The sequence below is a fragment of the Clavispora lusitaniae genome (assembly GCF_014636115.1).
Source record: "Clavispora lusitaniae strain FDAARGOS_655 chromosome Unknown tig00000003_pilon, whole genome shotgun sequence".
NCBI classification, from domain to species: domain Eukaryota; kingdom Fungi; phylum Ascomycota; class Pichiomycetes; order Serinales; family Metschnikowiaceae; genus Clavispora; species Clavispora lusitaniae.
In genome coordinates, this window is record NW_027093975.1 from 838,800 (window position 1) to 859,790 (window position 20,991).

Genomic DNA, 20,991 nt, shown 5'->3' on the forward strand with positions numbered 1-20,991 from the left:
TTTTGAGGAGAAGCTTTTAAATAGTTACGAATTTCATGTCCTGCTAGATAACAATCGGGCGCATCAAACCTGGATGCGCCCAGTGTAGAAACTAAAAACACCTTTGAGCTTGATGGCGTTTCAGAATCGGCTGAAAACGAAAAACGTCTATACCCCGGCTGACAGATATCTAACGGCGCAAATGGAAATGCCTATAAACGAAAAGAAGATTACGGCCGAAAATGGAATCTTACAGGTGTCACCGAACCAAGAAAAGTGGAGAACAATGACGTTAAAGAAACGTTTGGTGAGAAAGCACCTGCAGCCAGCCATGCACCCCTGCACATTACTGCACCCCACCAGGTCTCGGGCAGAAGAGAAGGAAAAACCCGAAAGATGGTTTTCAGCCAAGGAGAAGAAAGCGGAGACAAAGAAATTGCTCACATGCTCAGGAAAGCTTTGGAGCATGCTCCTATATTTCTGGAAGGCTAAACTTTAGCTTTGTTGGTGGAGTGGTCTTTCATTTTATTACTAGTGGTGATTAGTGCAGATAGCAGGAAAATAATGGAGAAAAAGAAAAAACAAAAGAAAGGTGATCGTGCTACACATCTTCTGTGCAAACGATATCGTGGGGAAAGCTTGGGGATACGTCGAAACGTATGATGCGCATATTGTCAGATGATATAGCGTCAAGGACAAGAATTACCTCAGGAGTACCTCGTCATAGCAGAATTATTGAGTTTATCCGAACACAGGTGATGGCAACTGCCTGCAGGAATGATGCATAGTATGCGTGTGGCATGTTCCGATGTTTTTCTTTTGCCAGCGTTAGAGCCATTCGGGAATGAGCAGGCGTGCGCAGGAATATCTCGGCGTAAAGGAAAGAAAAAGAAACGGCGGTCTTTATTTGAAGGCAAGGCTGATATTCATCGTGGGAAAGTATTGAGAAAGAATAGCATTTTTTCCCGTGTCAGAACACCTCTCCATGGGCCCTCGGAGTCCCGTTTTCACTGGCGTCATAGTTTATCCGAAAAGTCCAACGTCTCTAAGTGCCGGAAAAATATCCGAAAAAAAGGAAGGCGCGACTTTTGGCGCGGTGCATACAGGCTGAGATTTTTTCCGACGTCGAGGTTGGGGGCAGACTATTTTCTAACCCCAGTTTTCAACATTTACCAGACTAAAGAAGAGGCTCCTTAAAAGGTTATGCCACAATTTCCCTATGCTGGAACCGTGGCCGCCATATTACGCTTTATAAGTTTGGAGGATACAAAAAAACCAAGAATTTTTGTCGGGATGCGTGCATCTCAGGCTTGGCTAGAGAGGGGGGCGTCCGGAGAAACCTGGAGCGTTTATGGAGGAGTCATGCACACAGCGCACGGTGCATGATGTATGGCATGTTGTGCGCCAAATTTTTCCGAAATGCTCACAAGCAGACAAGAAATTCATGACTAAGAAAAAAGTATAAAAAGCGGCTGGCAGCTCCCCAAATATGAAAAAAAAACCATTATCCATCAATCATCACTTACATAACATGTCTCAAGAAGATGTTACTTCTGGCTCTACGCCAATAAACGGTTCTCTTTTGGAGACCGAGAAAAAATTAGAGGAGAACCTCGAACACCAAATGCCTGAAAAGAGCTTCAAGGACTACATTTCCATTTCCATTTTCTGCTTGTTGGTGGCCTTCGGTGGTTTCGTTTTCGGCTTTGACACTGGTACCATTTCTGGTTTTGTCAACATGCCTGATTTCAAGAAGAGATTCGGTCAACACAAGGCCGATGGTGAACACTACTTGTCTAACGTTAGAACCGGTTTGATTGTTTCCATTTTCAACGTTGGTTGTGCTGTCGGTGGTATTTTCCTTTCGAAAATTGCCGATGTCTGGGGTAGAAGAATGGGAATGATGGTGGCTATGGTTATCTACGTCGTCGGTATCATTGTCCAAATTGCATCTCAACACGCTTGGTACCAGTACTTTATTGGCCGTCTTATTTCTGGTCTTGCCGTGGGTACCATTTCTGTTGTCTCCCCACTTTTCATTTCTGAAGTTTCTCCAAAGCAAATTAGAGGTACTTTGGTCTGCTGCTTCCAATTGTTTATCACCATGGGTATCTTTTTGGGTTACTGTACCACTTACGGTACTAAGAAGTACACAGACTCCAAGCAATGGAGAGTTCCATTGGGTTTGTGTTTCGCATGGGCCATTTTCTTGGTTGTTGGTATGTTGAGTATGCCAGAATCTCCAAGATACTTGATTGAAAAGGCTAAAATCGATGAAGCTAGAAGATCTATTGCTAGATCCAACAAGCTTTCCGAAGAAGACCCTGCTGTCCACACTGAAATTCAACTTATTCAAGCTGGTATTGACAGAGAAGCTTTGGCTGGTAAGGCCTCTTGGAAGGAATTGATCACCGGTAAGCCAAAGATCTTCAGAAGAGTGCTCATGGGTGTGATTCTTCAATCCTTGCAACAATTGACTGGTAACAACTACTTTTTCTACTACGGTACCACTATTTTCAAGGCTGTTGGTATGACTGACTCTTTCCAAACCTCTATTGTTTTGGGTATTGTCAACTTTGCTTCTACTTTTGTTGGTATCTACGCCATTGAGAGAATGGGTAGAAGAATGTGTCTCTTGGTTGGTTCTGCTACCATGTCTGTCTGTTTCATCATTTACTCGACTCTTGGTTCCCAGAACTTGTACATCCACGGTACTGAAAACGACCCCTCCAACACTAGAAAGCCAACTGGTAACGCCATGATTTTCATCACCTGTCTTTTCATTTTCTTCTTCGCTTCGACCTGGGCCGGTGGTGTCTACTGTATCGTTTCCGAATCCTACCCATTGAGAATCAGATCTAAGGCCATGTCTGTTGCTACCGCTGCCAACTGGATGTGGGGTTTCTTGATTTCTTTCTTCACTCCATTCATCACCTCCGCCATTAACTTTTACTACGGTTACGTCTTTACCGGATGTCTTATCTTTTCCTTCTTCTACGTTTACTTCTTTGTCGTTGAGACCAAGGGTCTTTCTTTGGAGGAAGTTGATGAGTTGTACGCTTCTGGTACTCTTCCATGGAAGTCTGCCGGCTGGGTTCCACCATCCCTTGAACACATGGCCCACTCTACCGGCTATGCTGCTCAGGACAAACCATCTGACGAACAAGTTTAAGCAAAGCTTCATTTTATATTCTCTTTTTACATAGTTACGAATGTCATGTCATAATAGACGAGAAACCTATAGCCACCGTACTTGTGCGGTGAAGAAAAGTCCGAAACAAAGAACGTTATGAGAGCCGGAAAAGAAACGGGCTCTTGAAAAGAAATTTGAAAAAATATCGCTGAACATCAGCCCAAGGGTGTACTTTTCCCATCATTTTAACAGGACCGAACTGACAAGTAAGACTATTCAAGAGACATAACATGACAAATTAGACGATAGGTGATGGCAGCATTTACACAATGTCAACCGTTATCTGGCATGATCTAATTTATGCACGTATAGTCAGACTCGCACATACGGAGAAATGGACGCTTTGCAGATGCAGTGCGGTTTTTCCGGCTTCTGATGCATAGACCTCATGATGTCCCTGCAATTCAGATAACCGAATTCTGCAACTGCGGTTCTCATTCATTCCTGATGCCGGTGTTGGAATTACATCAGCAAGCATATGTTGCTACGGCATGCACACTGCCAACCCTCATGGATATGTACAGGAACATACTGCACTTGTCCGACCTAAGGTGGTTTTCTTTTCTTTGTTAACATAGCAACGTGATCTGCGGCAGGTTATGAATCGAAAAGAAAAAAAGAACAGAGATGGCAGGGTCCAAATTGCACAAGGTGCGCTCCTTTTCAAGGCAAAAAATAAGAGAATGGGCTGGGTTCAAATCTACTGAAAGTTGGCCCTGCCTTGTTTTGGTGATGTATTGTTGCGTCAAGAAAGATGAGAAATGAAAGAAGTGGACGAGAAATGGCATGAGATGCAGGTTTGTGCACTCCATGCATATTCGGCCCTTAGTTTCTCCGGTTCTGACAAAAACACAAATCCAGATATAGGGATAAACCCATGCCGTTTTGAAGTGGAAAATTCAAGATATATCAAGCAAGGAAGTTCAATAAGTACCCTGATCTCATATTGCAAGAGGGAGGCTATTCATTGTTGGGAAAACTCTGATATAATCAGGGAAAGGCTTATTCAGCCTGCGAAGAAACTTAGGTGGCCATGCGTTATGTATGACTGCGTGTGCATCAGGTTTTTCCGAAATGGCAAACAAAGAATAGGAAATTCTTGATATAAAAGCAATCAAAGAGCCACATAACCGAGAAGTCTTCCTTAAGTTAGAGCAGAAACAAGATCGCCAATAATGTCTCAAGAAGATCTTATGACAGGCTCCACGCCTCGCAATGAAGAATCACTTTTAGAAAAAGAGCAAGATTTGAGGGAAAACCTCCAAAAGCAAATGCCAGAGAAGAGTTTCAAAGATTATCTTTCCATTTCCTTCTTCTGCTTGCTAGTTGCTTTCGGAGGCTTCGTTTTCGGTTTTGATACCGGTACCATTTCTGGTTTTGTCAACATGCCTGATTTCAAGAGAAGATTTGGCCAGCACAAGGCAAACGGTGAACACTACTTGTCCAATGTCAGAACGGGTTTGATTGTTTCTATTTTCAACATCGGATGTGCTGTTGGTGGTATTTTCCTCTCCAAAATCGCTGATGTCTGGGGAAGAAGAATGGGAATGATGGTGGCTATGGTCATTTATGTTGTGGGTATCATTATTCAGATTGCTTCACAGAGCGCCTGGTACCAATACTTCATTGGTAGACTCATTTCTGGTCTTGCTGTGGGTACCATTTCTGTTGTTTCTCCACTTTTCATTTCTGAAGTTTCTCCAAAACAAATTAGAGGTACTTTGGTCTGCTGTTTCCAGTTGTTTATCACCATGGGTATTTTCTTGGGTTACTGTACCACCTACGGTACTAAGAAATATACAGACTCAAGACAATGGAGAATTCCTTTGGGTTTGTGTTTTGCCTGGGCCATCTTTTTGGTTACAGGTATGTTGAGCATGCCAGAATCTCCAAGATACTTGATTGAGAAATCGAAAATCGACGAAGCAAGACACTCAATTGCCATCTCCAACAAACTTTCTGAAGAAGACCCTGCTTTATACACCGAGGTACAGCTCATTCAAGCTGGTATTGACAGAGAAGCCATGGCTGGTAAGGCCTCTTGGAAAGAATTGATCACTGGTAAGCCAAAGATCTTCAGAAGAGTCATTATGGGTATTGTTCTTCAATCCATGCAGCAATTGACTGGTAACAACTATTTCTTTTACTACGGTACCACCATTTTCCAAGCCGTAGGTATGAAGGATTCATTCCAAACATCGATTGTGTTGGGTATTGTCAACTTTGCATCAACATTTGTCGGTATTTATGCCATTGAGAAAATGGGAAGAAGGGCGTGTCTTTTGACTGGTTCCATCGCCATGTCTGCATTGTTTATCATTTATTCCCTCCTCGGTACCCAAAGCTTGTACAAACATGGTACTTCTAACGATACATCCAACACCAGAAAACCAACTGGTAATGCGATGATTTTTATCACATGTTTGATTATTTTCTTCTTCGCCTCGACCTGGGCTGGTGGTGTCTACTGTATTGTTTCCGAGTCATACCCATTGAGAATCAGATCTAAGGCTATGTCTGTTGCTACCGCTGCCAACTGGATGTGGGGTTTCTTGATTTCTTTCTTCACTCCATTTATCACATCTGCTATCCACTTTTACTTCGGTTTCGTGTTTTGCGGCTGTCTTATTTTCTCCATTTTCTACGTTTACTTCTTTGTTTACGAAACGAAAGGACTTTCTTTGGAGGAAGTGGATGAGTTGTATGCCTCTGACACAGTGCCTTGGAAATCTTCTGGTTGGACTCCACCTTCGGTGGAACATATGACGCAATCTGCCGGTTATGCTGACCAGGGTAAGCCCACGGAAGAGCGTGTTTAAAGTTGTGGGGGGAATAGTTTGAAAATATTTTTTTCTATAAATAATGGGTTCAATAGAAGTACAGATTAGGTAAAAAAAAATGCGGCTGACGGCCGGAAAAACTCTCACAGCGAACCCTGCAAGTGACGAATGTCACATGCGATGGGAGAAAAAGGTTGCAGGTGCGCGCATCCTTCGGAATAACTTAGAGCCCAAGTGTCTTTACTTCTAAAGAAGGGATAAAATGCATACCTGTAAAACGCTGAACGGCGGAGAAAAAGGTAAAGCACAAGAAGGAAGGACAGAAAAACATCAGATCACTGAAAGAAGATTCATAAGACGACAAGAAACATTGCAACGCCTAGGTGAGATTTATTTGGTGCAAACACTATAAGCAAAGCAGGAGTATTTCACCAGTACACCATTCCGTTCCTCCTTGGAGAGGTGTGGCTCCACACCCGTGCACCAGGAGAAAAGTGTTAGCGGAAAAACACGGATGCGATGAGGCGCTTCACGTGCATCCGTCCACCCGACGCCCTCCATTCAGGAAATGTCTCCACCTCGGACATTAACCTGTTCGGCTTTCTCCCATATCATTGTACACTACTGTAAAGCCGAGAGGCGGGGTAGTAAAAATGTCACCAGAATCGTAACGTTTGACATTGAAAGAGAGAAAAAAACGACATTTCCAACAGGGGCTTGGCCATGTGTAGTAGTTTCAAAAAAACGGAAAACGGCCACTGTCAAAACTGAGTCAAGTAGTCATCAATGTGCATATTGAGTCATTACTCCACTTGAAAAATTTCCCATAACCCAACGCGAATATAAAACGCGCAAAATCCCGTAGAAACACGCCATTCTCCAACATTTTTTCTCTTCTTTTCGTGCATCATGCTTAGACGTGCTTCCAGACCCTTTTCTGTTGCGGCCAGATTGGCCAAGTGGAACGAAATCCCATTGGCTCCTCCAGACAAGATTCTCGGCATTTCCGAAGCGTTTCAAAGAGACGCCAACTCCAAGAAAATCAACTTGGGTGTGGGCGCTTACAGAGACAACTCTGGCAAGCCAATTGTGTTCCCCTCCGTGAAGAAGGCCGAGAAGATTCTCTTGGAGAAGGAAACCGACAAGGAATACACGGGCATCATTGGATCCAAGGCCTACCAAACGGCTGTGAGAAACTTTATTTTCAACAACTCGGGCAAAGACGTGAGCGGCGCCAAGTTGATCAAAGACAACCGTATTGTGACGGCTCAGACCATCTCGGGAACCGGTTCCTTGCGTGTGATTGCCGACTTTTTGGTGCGTTTCTACTCGTCCAAGCATATTCTTGTGCCTAAGCCTTCTTGGGCCAACCACGTTGCTGTTTTCTCCGATGCTGGAATGTCCACGGAGTTCTACACATACTACGACGTCAAGGCCAACGGCTTGGACTTTGAGCTGTTGAAGTCTTCTCTTTCCGCTGCCGCAGACGAGTCTGTCGTTTTGTTGCATGCTTGTTGCCACAACCCAACCGGAATGGACTTGACTCCAGAACAGTGGGACGAGGTTTTGGCCATTGTGCAAGAGAAGAAGCTTTTCCCATTGGTGGACATGGCGTACCAAGGTTTTGCCTCGGGCTCGCCTTACAAGGACATTGGCTTGGTCCGTAAGATGAACAAGTTGGTGGCTGAGGGTAAGATCAACAGCTACGCCTTGTGCCAGTCTTTTGCCAAGAACATGGGCTTGTACGGTGAAAGAACCGGCTCTGTTTCCATTGTCACCGAGTCCGGCGAGCAATCTGCTGCAGTCGAGTCGCAATTGAAGAAGCTTATCCGTCCTATGTACTCGAACCCACCTATTCACGGCTCGAGAATTGTCGAGACCATTTTCAGCGACGAGGCTCTTTTGAACGAGTGGTTGGCCGATTTGGACGCGGTTGTGTCGCGTTTGAACGTTGTCAGAGACAAGTTGTACGAGAAATTGGACAAGTCCAACTACAACTGGGACCACTTGTTGAAGCAAAGAGGTATGTTTATCTACACCGGTTTGAGTGCTGAGCAGGTTGTGGAATTGAGAGAAAAATACTCGGTTTACGCCACCGAGGACGGCCGTTTCTCCATTTCCGGTGTTAACGAGCACAATGTGGACTACTTGGCCGATGCCATCAACCAGGTGATTAAAAAGTAATTCTCTGTGCGACACTAACGAAACTTCGTTCAGAGCATTCTCAATAAACGTGTATTATGTGGCACTTGTAATCATGAAATCTCTACTATGGAATCTTTGAAATAGAAAGACAGGTGGAGTAACCAGAATTACGTCAGCAACCAGAGGTGACTTTACCTTTTAGGGACAACTAAGAGATCGTTAACCATAGGAGTAGTTGACGTAGTAACATAAAGAATACTACGATTCCGCATCCCGACATGAATTGCACGTCAATATAGTTTAAACCCTGAGTCATGATACAATACTCAGTAATAATTAGCCCTCATGAAAAGAGCTCAAACCCATAAGCAGAAACAGTAAATTGATCGAAAAACTGCGCAACTGTTAAGAACGTGGCACCTTATCAGAAGCTCTAATACCGATGGGCTTCTTTTGACAGAAACGACTGGATCCAAAATTCTCGTTCCATGTACTTGATGATTCAACTGTCTTTGTCCGAATGGAGAGAAATCACACTCAATCATGGTTATTCGTCACATTCGCCAGATGGAACAGTCAATTGAATTGCAGAGATACCAAACACTGGTTTCATTGATGACTTTATATTCATCCATTGTATGAAGTTACATCTATACTGGTTAAATTGAGGTGGTGTCGCAGTTTCTCTTCTCTCGGTATATCTGTCACTCGGATCTCTATTATTATATCTCGAAAGCAACACCGTCTTCCAATACAGTCAGACTGTCTTTTGCATCATATTTCAACCTTGCACCGTCTCTGAATTATATAAAAATGCCACATGGCTGATGCTTAATATAGGCCTAATGCGACATGATGCCCTTTAAACGCATGTCGTATTTGCGCCCCTTGCAAAGTGGAGTGATGCGGAGATTGCGGGGAATGTCGCATGGCCTTTCAAATACCTAATGCTTTCCATTGATTCTGGAAATGGCTTCAAGCACCACCTTGTCTTATGAACTGCGATATACCATGCGGTTCGTGTCGTTGTTGCTGCTGGACCATGATCTGCTTGACACAGCAATCCTGTCTAATGGCACAAATGTCCTGCACATAAACAACAGGACACAGTGTAGTGCCAATTTTCGTAGATACAGCCTTCAAAAGCAAAAGAGCACATAGTTGTAGAATTGGACCAAAAAGATAACCTCACATATGCCCCACGAGGGGCAATGGCATTTGAAACAGAAGTGTGAAGACGGAATCAGGTTTGTGGAATGTATGCAGGAATCACCAGATACTCTCCCATGCTATAAAAAAGAGAGCAAATCCGCTCACTTATCCACACGTTTTCTCCACCAAAAATGTTCCAGACAATTGCAACCACCCCTTTCCAGGACCAGAAACCCGGTACCTCCGGGCTCCGGAAGAAAGTCACTGTTTTCCAGCAGCCCCACTACACGGAAAACTTCATCCAGGCGATTCTCGAGGCTATTCCCGAAGGAGCTGAAAATGCCACTCTTGTCATTGGCGGCGACGGCCGCTACTACAACGACCACGTGATCCAGCTAATTGTGCAAATTGCCGCTGCTAACGGCGTTTCCAAGTTGATTGTGGGCCAGAACGGACTTCTTTCGACGCCAGCAACTTCTCACGTTATCCGTAGCCGCCACGCTACTGGAGGCATCATTTTGACAGCCTCGCACAACCCAGGAGGACCCAAAAACGACATGGGAATCAAGTACAACTTGGCCAACGGTGGCCCCGCGCCAGAAAGCGTGACAGACCGCATTTTCGCCATTTCCAAGAAACTCGTTCAGTACAAACTCTGGCCACTTGACAAGGTCGACCTTCTGAAGATTGGCACATTTACCGCTGGTCCAATTACCATTGAGGTGATTGACACTACTGCTGACTATGTCGAGCTCATGAAGGAGATTTTCGACTTCCCTCTCATCAAGAAGTTTGTCGAGTCTTCGTCGGACTTTTCCGTGGTGTTTGATGCTTTGAACGGTATCACCGGTCCATACGGCCACCGCATTTTTGTCGAGGAGCTTGGTTTGCCCGAGTCCTCTGTGCAAAACTGTGTTCCCAAGCCAGACTTCGGCGGTTTGCACCCCGACCCAAACTTGACGTATGCCCGCACATTGGTGGACCGCGTTGACAAGGAAAACATCGCCTTTGGCGCTGCTTCTGACGGAGATGGTGACCGTAACATGATTTATGGTGCCGGCGCATTTGTTTCACCTGGTGATTCCGTGGCAATTATCGCTGAGTACGCTGATTCCATTCCTTACTTCAAGAAGCAAGGCGTGTATGGCTTGGCCCGGCTGATGCCTACGTCGGGAGCTTTGGATTTGGTGGCCAAACACAAAAAGTTGAATGTGTACGAGGTTCCAACTGGATGGAAGTTTTTCTGCTCTCTTTTCGACGCCAAGAAGTTGTCGATTTGTGGTGAAGAGAGTTTCGGCACGGGCTCCAACCACATCCGTGAAAAGGACGGCTTGTGGGCCATCTGCGCCTGGTTGAACGTCTTGGCTGACTTCAGCGTCCAGTTCCCAGAAGAAAAGGCCTCCATCAAGAACGTGCAGGAGAAATTCTGGGAGAAGTACGGCCGTACTTTCTTCACTCGTTACGACTACGAGGGCGTTTCAAGCGAAGGAGCTGAAGCGTTGGTGGCAGACTTTGCCAAGATCGTCGAATCGCTGAAACCCGGAACCGATTTGGGCTCGGGCCATGTCGTGGCCGAGGCTGGCAACTTCTCCTACACAGACTTGGACGGCCTGGTGCTGAAAAACCAGGGTTTGTTTGTCAAGCTCACTTCCGGCTTGCGCTTTATTGTGAGGTTGTCTGGCACAGGCTCTTCGGGTGCCACAGTGCGGTTGTACTTGGAAAAGCACACCAGTGACGCCAGCAAGTACGGCTTGGGCGCCAGCGAGTTTTTGGCGGACGACATTTCATTTGTTGTCGAGTTGTTGAAGTTCCAACACTTTTTGAACAAGTCCGAACCAGACGTGCGGACTTGAGACAAAAAACTACAAGACGGATGTTTCTTTTATAGTGTCATCTGAGAATGTAATGATCAAAGTAAGTAAACCGTGTGACTAAAGTAATACCACGGACTAAAATGATGTAACCAATTCAGTAGGATTGAAGTATGCCAATGAGAGTAAACCGACCTAGCATGAAGGAATTCAGGAATTACGAACAAGACTCTAATCATAAGGATAGGGTAAATTCTTTATCGAACGCACATTATCGCTTTGAACAAGATCACAAGTTGTTATTACAGGCCCGTCTACGTATTTAGCTCACAAATTAATTGCTCTGAAGTAACAGCTGGATCAGTCTTTGCAAGAAATGAAGTTTTCCAGCAATATACTTTCATTTTTTACTCACTGAAATTTGAATTGGCTTCATGAAAGCCCACTATCTAGCTATATATTTGGTTTGCGAAAGCAGATTCGGAAGTAAATTGAGCTTCCAAGTATGCTATTGGACTTCATTGATTTTGAAAACTTTCCATCTTAAGAACATCCATGAAGGCTTCTTCGACACAAAACCACCACGATTCTCTTCCAAAAATATTCCATTTAAACGTAGAAATGAAAAATTGGGGAAAAAAATCAAGCGGAAAAAAAAGTACTGAATAGCCAGAATACCATGGGAAAATCGAAATGGATCGAAGTTCATAGTCTTCATTACCATCATGAATACGCCAATTTTCTTTGTGTATTTAAGTCTATCTTCAATTCTATTTCACGTTTGGTTTGCTCCTTGTCAGGAAATTACCAGTACGTTAAATATTATATGACCTACTATCATCAAGAATTGATGGTATCCAGTGCTTTTGACACACTAAAAATTAGTGAACTAACTTTGCTTCGTTGAAGATGTTCGTCTCATTATACAAATCTTCCAATATATACTGTCTCAATCCTCACGTTATAATCGTACATCCATTACTTGACCCCTCATACTCGTATGGTTTATGGTTTCCCTTTTCGTGTCCATAGCTTGTCTAGCCAACACAGCAGAATCTAATTTTATCATGTTTTCTTCCAAGCTTTCATCATATCTTCCCTCTATTCCCATCTTCATTAGTCATTCTAAGTAAGCAAGTTCATTCAACATGCGGCTCAGGCATATTAACCCAACTTAGGCCGTTTCAGTGGCTCATGCAAAGCCCTCTGCAATACTGAGTCTTGTCCTTGCAAATTGAGGATCTCGTCCAAGCGTTTGCGCATAGAACCCTCACGCAAACGAGCTGCTTGCTCCATCGCTTCCAACTCCATAATTCGCGTCCTATACAAGTCATTGACCAACTCCAACTCGGAGATGCGAGTTTTCAATAAATTGATCTCATAGGCACTTTCACCGTTGCCGTTATTGCCGTTGTTGTTATTGCCGTTGTTGTTGCCGTTGTTATTACCGTTGTTACTAGCTCTGGCATTATCAGAACCGCTGGGATCTCTTCCTGGTCCACTTGAAGGACCCGAATTTCCAGAGGCAGAGTTGCCAGGACTAGACTTCACAGGACCGGAGTTTGCTGGACCCGAGTTTCCGTGTTGGGAGTTTGCTTCATTATTTCCGGTATTGTTGTTGCTAGTGGCACTTCCTGTGCCATTCGCAGATGCTCCGCTAGAGCTCCGTTGCTCATTTCCGCCCGTGAGAGACGCTATAGGTGCTGCGACAGGCGCCGAAATGGGAGCCACTGGTGTCAGGGAACCAGAGCCGGTCACAGATCCAAAGTTGCTTTGGAACCGCGGCAACTGTGCCTGCGCCGGCTGGACATGCTGAAGTGGCGGCAACGCAGGACGTGGTTGGTCCAGAGGCTCGCTTTTCGTGGAATGGTCAAGGTGGAACTGCGGTCCAAACGATGGCGATGCAATGACATTGTTGCGTTCTTCAGTGCTTAAAGCAGGCAACTTGGGCCCAGCCAACGCAGTGGAAGGTGTTGAAAGAACAGGGGTAGCAGATCTCTTCATGCCGCCCATGAGCAGGCCGCCATTGAGTGACACTCCACTTTTGAATGTGGCCGAGGGGCCCAACTCGTTCAGCATGTTCTCCAACGCTCCAGCCGCCTGGACAGCAGACAAGCCCTTGGGCAGCGCAAGCGACAGTGTAGCGCGAGCATTCAGCACCAGCGCTGTGGTCAGAAGCAAGAGTGGAGAGGTGATGCGCTGTAATCCGGGCGCAAACTGCGTCGGCGTGGACAGCGGGTAGTGGAGCAGCTGCACCTGATGGGGCAAGCCAGCCACATGGCCCAGCGGCGCAAAACCCTGTGGGAAGGGCGCCCGTGTGTGTGTCGCTAGAGGCAGATGTGTGTGCATCTCCGGAGGCGGCGAAGGCGCACTTTTCTTCTTGGCAGACTTTGGCAGCCTTTTCCCCAGCTTTGCGTCCTTCAGCTTGAGCTCGGGTGTGTTTGGGCCCAGCTTGGCAAAGTTGGGCTGCTTGATACGGTTTCTCAGCTTGATGGTGTCTGTTTTCAAGCTGATGGGCCGCGGACGCCCGTGCAATTTTAAAAACAAGCCGCAGGCGTTGCAAAGAACCTGGCCCGTTTCGTCCCGCCGCCAAAGCGGGGTGGTTTGCGTCTTACAGTTGCGACACACGGGCGACGAGATGTTGCTTTTCGTGGTGGTGGTTCCATTGTTGATTTGCGTCGTGGTTTTAGCGTTGGGATGCACTGGGTTTGCGTCTACCATTGCCGGGAAACGCTGTATTTCGCTCATGGGTAAATGCGGGCTGATTCTCTCGATTGAGCTTCAATGGGTCGGTTTGATAAGCCTTTGGGATTCTTGTGTTTGACTTGTTTGTCGTCTATTCGGAATCTCGGAATGTGATGGTTCACTTGTGTCGTGTTTCCTCGTTCACCAGGCTTTTTTCACTTTTGCACTCGTTTGGTTGATTGTTGATTCTCTATCTTGGACTCCTGGCGGCAAGACTTTGTGATGACAACGTGTCGCAATTATGGGTGCGGATATCAGAGTTGTGCTAGCAGTGGGACGTTTAGCGGTATTAAGTTTTCTTCACACGAGACAGCCTATATCTTTATCGGAAGGAGTGAAGCGAAAGTGGGCGGCTTCTGTTGATAAAGAAAAATTTTCAGTACTTTTTTTCTGGGAAAACTTTGACAATCAGATAAGCGCGGACCCCTTCGCGACATTTTCACTGGTCTCACAATGGGCCGAGAGGCACGGGTGTTGGGTCTCGTCGTCTCAATGGCCCCACTTTTCCTCGGGGAAAAAAAAAAAGTGCTTTGTGAATAGGGCTAGGTGCGTGATGAGTCGGCATTTGTTTGCAGATAAGAGAAGCAAGGCTGAGCTGGCGATGGAATTGAGAGATGTCTCTTATACGCAATGTCGCGCACCAAAAAAAAAAAAAAAAAATGTCGTGCAAGCAGAAGAAGTCACACCGGATAAGATAAACGGCTGCTGACGTAAGCAAGATAAGGCGATTGATGAGTGCCGCTTCCAACGGCTTTTTTTCTTTGCGTTCCAACAAACGATTTTCTGCTTTCCCTACAGTTCTATTTGGCCTCGTATTTGCCTACAGCCTCTATTACCGTCGCCTACTGAGGTTTGGCGGACGACAGTGTCACGTGCCCGCCTCCAACGGCTCTATTTTTCGCTAAAACAGGCCATGGCATGTGCGTACATTGCGTATTCTGTCAGGTTCCATGGTAAACAAATCCTGGATACGCTGTCGCTACGAAAAAACGTATGGCAAAATCTTTTTGTTCTTGCATGTTCTTCGGCGTTTCCTACCGTTTTGGTGCGGTAGCGCCGTTAACTGTCTATGTATATGCACACCGTGCATCAGTCATTTGGGAAATATACTCTCCCATATGTTGAGCATTCTCCATGACGTAGCTCTGGGCCTTTTTTCGGTCGTCCGTTCCTCTCAAGTAAGACCCGCCTGTGTATAGCTCGAACGGGCCCGACTTCACTTTGCCCCATGCGGAAGATCCAACGGTGTAGAAGCCGAGTCTGGCAGCTTCGAATGCGTTTTTCCATTCGCGGAAGGACGGTGCGCCATGCGTGGAAACAATTACATAGTCAGCAGGAAAAGCCGTTTGCAACGACTGCAAGAGCGGCCACCCAAAACGGAAACATGTTTTTTCGTCGCACGGCAAGTCTTCAGGTGCGATTTTCTGTTCTTCCAAAATCTCCTCAATCATGCGCATCATATATGGCGAGTGGACGCAAATCAGAATCTTGTGGTGCGGATATCCAAGAAGCCGCATGTACTGGAAAAGATAGACGCAGTATTTTGCTTCTTCAACATTCACTTGCATCTGCGCCTCGGGAACGTGAACGTTCTGAATGTTGTACTTGATTCCTGGATTATATTTTTGCTCGGGAACAATCACCTCTGAAGACGTATAAAAACGGGCGATTTCGGGCCGAACGCCAACTATAGTAGAGAGCGCTTTCACTTCCAGGGTAGGGAGAAAGGGAGCGCCGAAAATACAGAGCCGATGTGGGTTAGAGCGCAAGATGGGAACAACCGATGTGGGCTGGGCTCCGAAAAGCACCACATTTTCAAACTTCTCTTTCAATGCCGCCACGTCAGTAACTGAAGCTGCGACGTATTTCGCCCTCTTCGCCAAATACAAGTGTATGTCGTTCTTCTGGCTTTGCATGTCCACTAAGAAAAGAGGTTCCATTTCTTGCAACTCAGCAAAGATCCGCTTAACAGAAGCGTAGTGTTCAACCACTTGCAAAAGCATCTGTTCCACAGTTTCATCGCCAAATTCCATTTTCTTGAAAGGATACCGGGCAATGGAGTCTTTGGATTTGGTAAGTTGTCCCAAAAAATCCTTCCATCGCGGCTCTACATGACAATGGTAGAGCATAAGAGCATTTCTGATGCTGCTGGTGAAATCATACTCTTCCAAGCCGAGAAGCTGGGATATACTGCCGACTTGCGCAAGGAGCAGCGTCTTTTTCTCTTCAATGCGAGCGATTTCTGCCCCATCACGAAACCTGGCAACTCGGGAATCAACAAGTCGAAGCGCTGCCCTATTTGGAACGACGATAAGGCATTTTTCCTGGGGCCAATTGTCCGAGAGTACCTGAAGAAACAGACTAAGAACCTCAAGAAATCCTGAGTTGGGCTTCCCAGATACTAAAATACGTTTCTGCGTGAGCATATGAAGAAGAATTTCGGTTTGTTGCTCATTGAGGCACGCATTGCCCTTTACTTTACTGTTTTGGAGAGTTATTTTGCTCCCACGATGTTCAAATGCCTCATCTGCTGTGCGTTTCTCACCTGTCACTTTTTGAAGAATTTCTGCCAGCACGCAATCCATTGTAAAAGTAGTGTTCAAGTCCTCTTCCTTTTCCATTAGAAGCTGGCATGCCCCATGTGCCTCGTGAGAAACCTCATCGAACGCTTCTATAGCAGAAAAGTCTTCTGTAAGCCGAATAACCGCGTTGAATCTCGTCTCAAATCCAGGATATTTCCATTCCACACAAAGTCCCTCATCAGCAGAGATGACCCGGGAAATTCTTGCCGTGAAAATACCGTACTTTTTCATTCGCGTATGGGCATCGTACTTGTTTGGTTTTTGCATCTCTAGTAGCATTAGTCGATCGCCATACTTGACATCCGAAGACCACTGTGGTTTGATTTTCAAGTTGGCAGTTACACCAGCAACAGATATGCCCGATATCTTGGAGAAATATTTGCTTGTGCCCCGAATTCCGTTTTCATTGGCTGGATCTGTGATGGTAAGTCGCTCTAGGCAATTCACCAAATGCGTATTTATCTTTTTGGCCATTTCCAATTTGCAATCTGTCTTGATTTTGTTGAGATGCCCTTCAACTGAAGAGTTTTGGGGAAGAGAGAGAGGCGGACTGAGTTTGCAAACATTATCTTGCTCAAAATAATCGAAAACTTCGGTCTCCGTAAATTTGAACAGTGACAAGTCAGACATCCTTCCCAAAACAATGTCTGCAATGACCAGGGACAAAAACGCTACAGAATTTGCCTTTCCAGTGTATCCCAATGCTGAAGCCGCGTTATGAAGCACATCGACGTTCATCTGCAGAAGTGTTTCCACGAAATTTTCTCGATCCACATCGTACTTCGAAGGGGCGTAAATAACGCTATCTAAACTGGACAATGCTAGGTTTTTTAGAGTGAGCTGACATTTCGGGAAGAATTGCCCATCTTCCGAACCATAGAGGACAGTAGATAGAAACTCGCTCAACTTGGAAGCTCGCGTATACGAATCTAGATCCACATCTGCCAAACAGCATGAAAACCGAAGCAGATGGAATTTTATGCGGATGTCGCCCACATGTAGAGAGCCGTAAATTGCAAAGTAGAGAAAGTACTCCAAGATGCTCAATTCGTCCGTGTCGCCGTTTAAAAACTTGTCGAAAAGCCTTTCTGGAACAGACGATATCCACTTTTCGTACAATTTGCACCGAGTGAGAACCGTCTGGTCGAAACGAACAAGGACGCTCAAAAACAAGAAGGCCGCCGCTTCGAGGCCCGACTGCTCTTCTGCATGGACTAGCGTACTTTGCAAAGATCGCAAGACAAGATCTTGCAATTTGGAAGCGTCCTTCACCATACAACGAAAACAATGGTCTGTCCGCAAGACTTCATACTCGTAAAACACCATCAAAAGCACTAGCTCTAGGTGATTGTTGGTGATATCAGCATGGAAAAACTTCCACGCTACTGTTTCAAAGTAGCCAGATGCTAACAAATCATCGATGTCTTGCGCAGACGACACCGCAGCGTGGACATCAGAAATGAGGTGGGCCGAAAACTTCTTTGGAGGCTTTGAAACAATACCATCGAGAAGAGCCGCTAGCTGGGTTCCTGGTTTCTTTTTGGACATAGTTGGGAAAAGATGGGCTCTGGAGAAGAGATATGGTGTACGGATGTCGGGCCCGATGGTGTAGGAGTATCAAAGAGAAATGGTGGAGATAGTCTATGTCGCAATACGATACATTACCTCTATAGTGTAGTATAACAGCAATTGAGCTTGATGCAGATCATTTCAATTCTTGGCTCCTCCCTATTGTCAACTGTTTAATTGCCTTCGAAATTTGAATTTGCAGTTGATCTCTTATCCACAAAATTAAATCTGACAGGTGAGGGCATAACACGGATAAGCAAATTTACCTAAAGAAAAAGCCATTGGAATGACTCCAATTATTGATAGCCCAGCTTGGCATGCGTAATTTTTGTATCTTCTTTTGACCGGCTGAACCAATTTGCTGTCGATGCACCCAAGGAAATACGCAATTAAGTAGAAAGAAACTCATGCAGATAGGCGAGTTGGCAACTCGTATTCCAGTAAACGGCCTAAACGCCAAATATCCACACGGGATACAGAGTCTGGAAAGAGAAAGACACGTCGCCCTCGTACGCCATTTTCCACGCATGTAGATATATTCCAGGGTCCGGTTTAGTCTGATAAATTGGCCTGAGGCATTCGGAACATGTAGAGACAATTTTTTTGGCGTCGTCGGATCTGCGAACACTAGCCAACTCTTCAATACGCAGCTTCACGTTTAGTAAAAAAGGCGTGACGTCCACAGTTTCCGGTGGTCGTATGGTCTTATCTATTCCGAAACACGGCCACTCGGCAAGGACTTGCGCATATAATTCCTTTTCCAACTGATTTTTGGCGTGACCAAGCCCATTTTCGGCATTATACAAAGGGTCGTTGGAGATAGGGTAGCCCATATTTCGAAGATGGACCCGAATCTGGTGCATTTTTCCCGAAATAGGCCGACAGAACACTATGCTTTCGTCCAATTCAGGAGAATACAGCACCATTTTGAAGTGGGTAGACGACGTAGCCGGAACTCTCTCCGCATTGGGTATGTTCAAGTATCCTGTGCCAGCAGTATTGATGCTGAAAACGGGGCTGGTATAAGAACACGATGCAAAGGGGAACTTTCCCCGAACCCGGGCCACATACCATTTTTCCACGTGGCTTTTCTTGTTTTGGAGAACTTCTTGCAACATCTTGCCTGTTTTCGTCTTTGCCAACACCAACACACCCAGAGTTCCTTTGTCTAGTCTGTGGCAGGGATACACGGATACGCCCAACTCAAAACGAACTATCTCCGTCAAGGAGTTGCGGCGGAATATTCCGTTCGGATGTGTTGGAACCCCAGCAGGCTTGTTGACCACAAGAATGTTTTCGTCTTCATACAACACAAGAGTGTTTTCCACAACGCGCCATTTCTGGACGATCCCATTGAGAGAACCCCCAACAGAGCCATTCAAAGTGCCATCCCTTGCAGAATCAACAGAAGTCGTTGTATCTAGGCTCTTCAGAATCGGCTCTTGCAAAACACACGGCTCGTGCATATGCTGAATATTGTGTATGACATCGTGCGGCTCGAGAAGCCTTTGCCGGGCCTCGGAAAACCGCATCAAGACGGGGCCGCCAGCCTTCCCGTTGTTTGCAGAAACATAAATATGGCCCTGGTCTATCGCATGTTCCACCACATTTTGGTTTTGGCCCAACTCGCGCGTGAGAATCTCCTGGATCGAGCGGTGGTGCCATCTTTGCTTGTATGGCGTCTTGTACTCGTGGTAATAGGGCTTGACATGGCGGAGACTGTTTTCAAAGAGATACCGTCTGTCCATTACAGAGAGAAAGAGATATCAATAGAGACAGGAAGTCAAGATACCAGAAGTCAGAAAGTCAGAAAGTCAAGATACCAAGTCAGCAATAAGTCAGGAAGTAATTCAGAATAAGAGAACGGCCTATGCGAACACAAAACAAGACAACAGGCCATACAAAAGAGGCGAGCCTAAGATTCGCAGTCTATTCAGCTATGCGATCGGCCCCACATAGTGGTCCGGTCGTGCGCGGCCAAAGAGGCCTTTGAAAAAATCATCACCAAAGGACAAACCCAAGAAAACCACCCCACCATGTTCCGTTCGGCGGCCCGTTTTTTTGGCACGAAAAGCACAGCGCTAGACGCGGCGCCCGTGAAAATACAGCCCTACTTGGCCGCAAAGCAGTTTGTGCCCGAAGATGCGTCCAAGTCCAAGGTCAGAGCGTTGAGAAGAAGAGAAAACAGAATGAAGAGGCAAATCATCCGGGACGTGAACAACTTGAAGAAACACTCGCTTAAACGCGAGGAGTTCAAGGTGGACCCAGTTTTGGGTGCCGAAAACAACAAGTTCATCAGCAGAATGTACCAGGAGTTGGAGGACCCGGCCAATTTGGCCTACGGCTACAACCGAGAGGAGTTTGAAAAGCTATTGTACGGAGCGCAAAAGGCCGCTTTGGACTCGAGCATCGGCGGCGAGGTGATCACGGAGCAGATCACGAAAACCGAGGAGAAAAAGAAGAGGGCCTTGTTGACCATTTTGAACATGAAGAACTCCAACGCGGCAGACAAACGCAAGTTGGCCACGGAAATGGCCCGCAAAGAGTTTGCCAGATTTGAAGGCGACACAGGCTCGCCCGAGGTCCAGGCGGCGATCATGACCGTCAAGATCCACTTTGGTTTTGAGCATGTCAAGAAGGCGCCAAAGGACAAGGCCCACATTCAAAGCGTGCGGGAGTTGGTGCAGCAGAGACAGAGCATCTTGAAGTACTTGAAGAGAGACGACCCGGAAAAGTACTACTACACCATTGCCAAGCTTGGATTGACCGACGACGTGGTGACTCGCGAGTTCAACATGGACAGACAATATTTCCAGGACTACCAGGTGTGGGGCGACAAGCAGTTGGTCAAGTTGTCGGAGAAGCAAAAGAAGAGAGAACAGCACTTTGCTGAGTTGCAGAAGAAGGTGGCGGAGTACAACCAATTGGCGAGAAAGAACCACGCTCTTCTTAACAACTAGAGCGCATGTACATAGATGGTCAAGGCCGAAACAGAAGAAAGATGTAGCATTAAGTGATTGGTAAGTGATTGGTAA

General features: G+C 46.0%; 11 protein-coding genes across 11 annotated transcripts; 8 read left to right on the plus strand and 3 right to left on the minus strand. All coding sequences in view use genetic code 12, as the record gives it.

Moving 5' to 3' along the window:
* Window positions 1-187: 187 nt before the first annotated feature.
* On the plus strand, window positions 188-478 carry FOB63_000404 (uncharacterized protein; the record flags this gene model as incomplete). The annotated part of the gene is made up of 1 exon (XM_066102375.1): window positions 188-478. One exon carries the CDS (start codon window positions 188-190, stop codon window positions 476-478), a length of 291 nt encoding a protein of 96 aa, XP_065958537.1.
* Window positions 479-756: 278 nt separating this feature from the next.
* Window positions 757-1,176, plus strand: FOB63_000405 (uncharacterized protein; the record flags this gene model as incomplete). Its single annotated transcript, XM_066102376.1, has 1 exon — window positions 757-1,176. One exon carries the CDS (start codon window positions 757-759, stop codon window positions 1,174-1,176), a length of 420 nt encoding a protein of 139 aa, XP_065958538.1.
* Window positions 1,177-1,468: 292 nt separating this feature from the next.
* FOB63_000406 (sugar porter family MFS transporter) lies at window positions 1,469-3,151 on the plus strand (the record flags this gene model as incomplete). The annotated part of the gene is made up of 1 exon (XM_002619215.2): window positions 1,469-3,151. The coding sequence occupies one exon, from the start codon at window positions 1,469-1,471 to the stop codon at window positions 3,149-3,151; it is 1,683 nt and encodes a 560-aa protein (XP_002619261.2).
* Window positions 3,152-4,347: 1,196 nt separating this feature from the next.
* On the plus strand, window positions 4,348-5,991 carry FOB63_000407 (sugar porter family MFS transporter; the record flags this gene model as incomplete). The annotated part of the gene is made up of 1 exon (XM_002619216.2): window positions 4,348-5,991. One exon carries the CDS (start codon window positions 4,348-4,350, stop codon window positions 5,989-5,991), a length of 1,644 nt encoding a protein of 547 aa, XP_002619262.2.
* An 870-nt stretch (window positions 5,992-6,861) lies between these two features.
* Window positions 6,862-8,136, plus strand: AAT1 (aspartate transaminase; the record flags this gene model as incomplete). The annotated part of the gene is made up of 1 exon (XM_002619217.1): window positions 6,862-8,136. The coding sequence occupies one exon, from the start codon at window positions 6,862-6,864 to the stop codon at window positions 8,134-8,136; it is 1,275 nt and encodes a 424-aa protein (XP_002619263.1).
* A 1,304-nt stretch (window positions 8,137-9,440) lies between these two features.
* On the plus strand, window positions 9,441-11,102 carry PGM2 (phosphoglucomutase; the record flags this gene model as incomplete). The annotated part of the gene is made up of 1 exon (XM_002619218.1): window positions 9,441-11,102. One exon carries the CDS (start codon window positions 9,441-9,443, stop codon window positions 11,100-11,102), a length of 1,662 nt encoding a protein of 553 aa, XP_002619264.1.
* Window positions 11,103-12,224: 1,122 nt separating this feature from the next.
* GZF3 (Gzf3p) lies at window positions 12,225-13,808 on the minus strand (the record flags this gene model as incomplete). Its single annotated transcript, XM_002619219.1, has 1 exon — window positions 12,225-13,808. One exon carries the CDS (start codon window positions 13,806-13,808, stop codon window positions 12,225-12,227), a length of 1,584 nt encoding a protein of 527 aa, XP_002619265.1.
* Window positions 13,809-14,046: 238 nt separating this feature from the next.
* FOB63_000411 (uncharacterized protein) lies at window positions 14,047-14,514 on the plus strand (the record flags this gene model as incomplete). Its single annotated transcript, XM_002619220.1, has 1 exon — window positions 14,047-14,514. One exon carries the CDS (start codon window positions 14,047-14,049, stop codon window positions 14,512-14,514), a length of 468 nt encoding a protein of 155 aa, XP_002619266.1.
* Window positions 14,515-14,872: 358 nt separating this feature from the next.
* Window positions 14,873-17,935, minus strand: FOB63_000412 (uncharacterized protein; the record flags this gene model as incomplete). Its single annotated transcript, XM_002619221.1, has 1 exon — window positions 14,873-17,935. One exon carries the CDS (start codon window positions 17,933-17,935, stop codon window positions 14,873-14,875), a length of 3,063 nt encoding a protein of 1,020 aa, XP_002619267.1.
* Window positions 17,936-18,405: 470 nt separating this feature from the next.
* On the minus strand, window positions 18,406-19,704 carry FOB63_000413 (uncharacterized protein; the record flags this gene model as incomplete). The annotated part of the gene is made up of 1 exon (XM_002619222.1): window positions 18,406-19,704. The coding sequence occupies one exon, from the start codon at window positions 19,702-19,704 to the stop codon at window positions 18,406-18,408; it is 1,299 nt and encodes a 432-aa protein (XP_002619268.1).
* A 288-nt stretch (window positions 19,705-19,992) lies between these two features.
* FOB63_000414 (mitochondrial 37S ribosomal protein uS15m) lies at window positions 19,993-20,916 on the plus strand (the record flags this gene model as incomplete). Its single annotated transcript, XM_002619223.2, has 1 exon — window positions 19,993-20,916. One exon carries the CDS (start codon window positions 19,993-19,995, stop codon window positions 20,914-20,916), a length of 924 nt encoding a protein of 307 aa, XP_002619269.2.
* Between the last annotated feature and the right edge of the window lie 75 nt (window positions 20,917-20,991).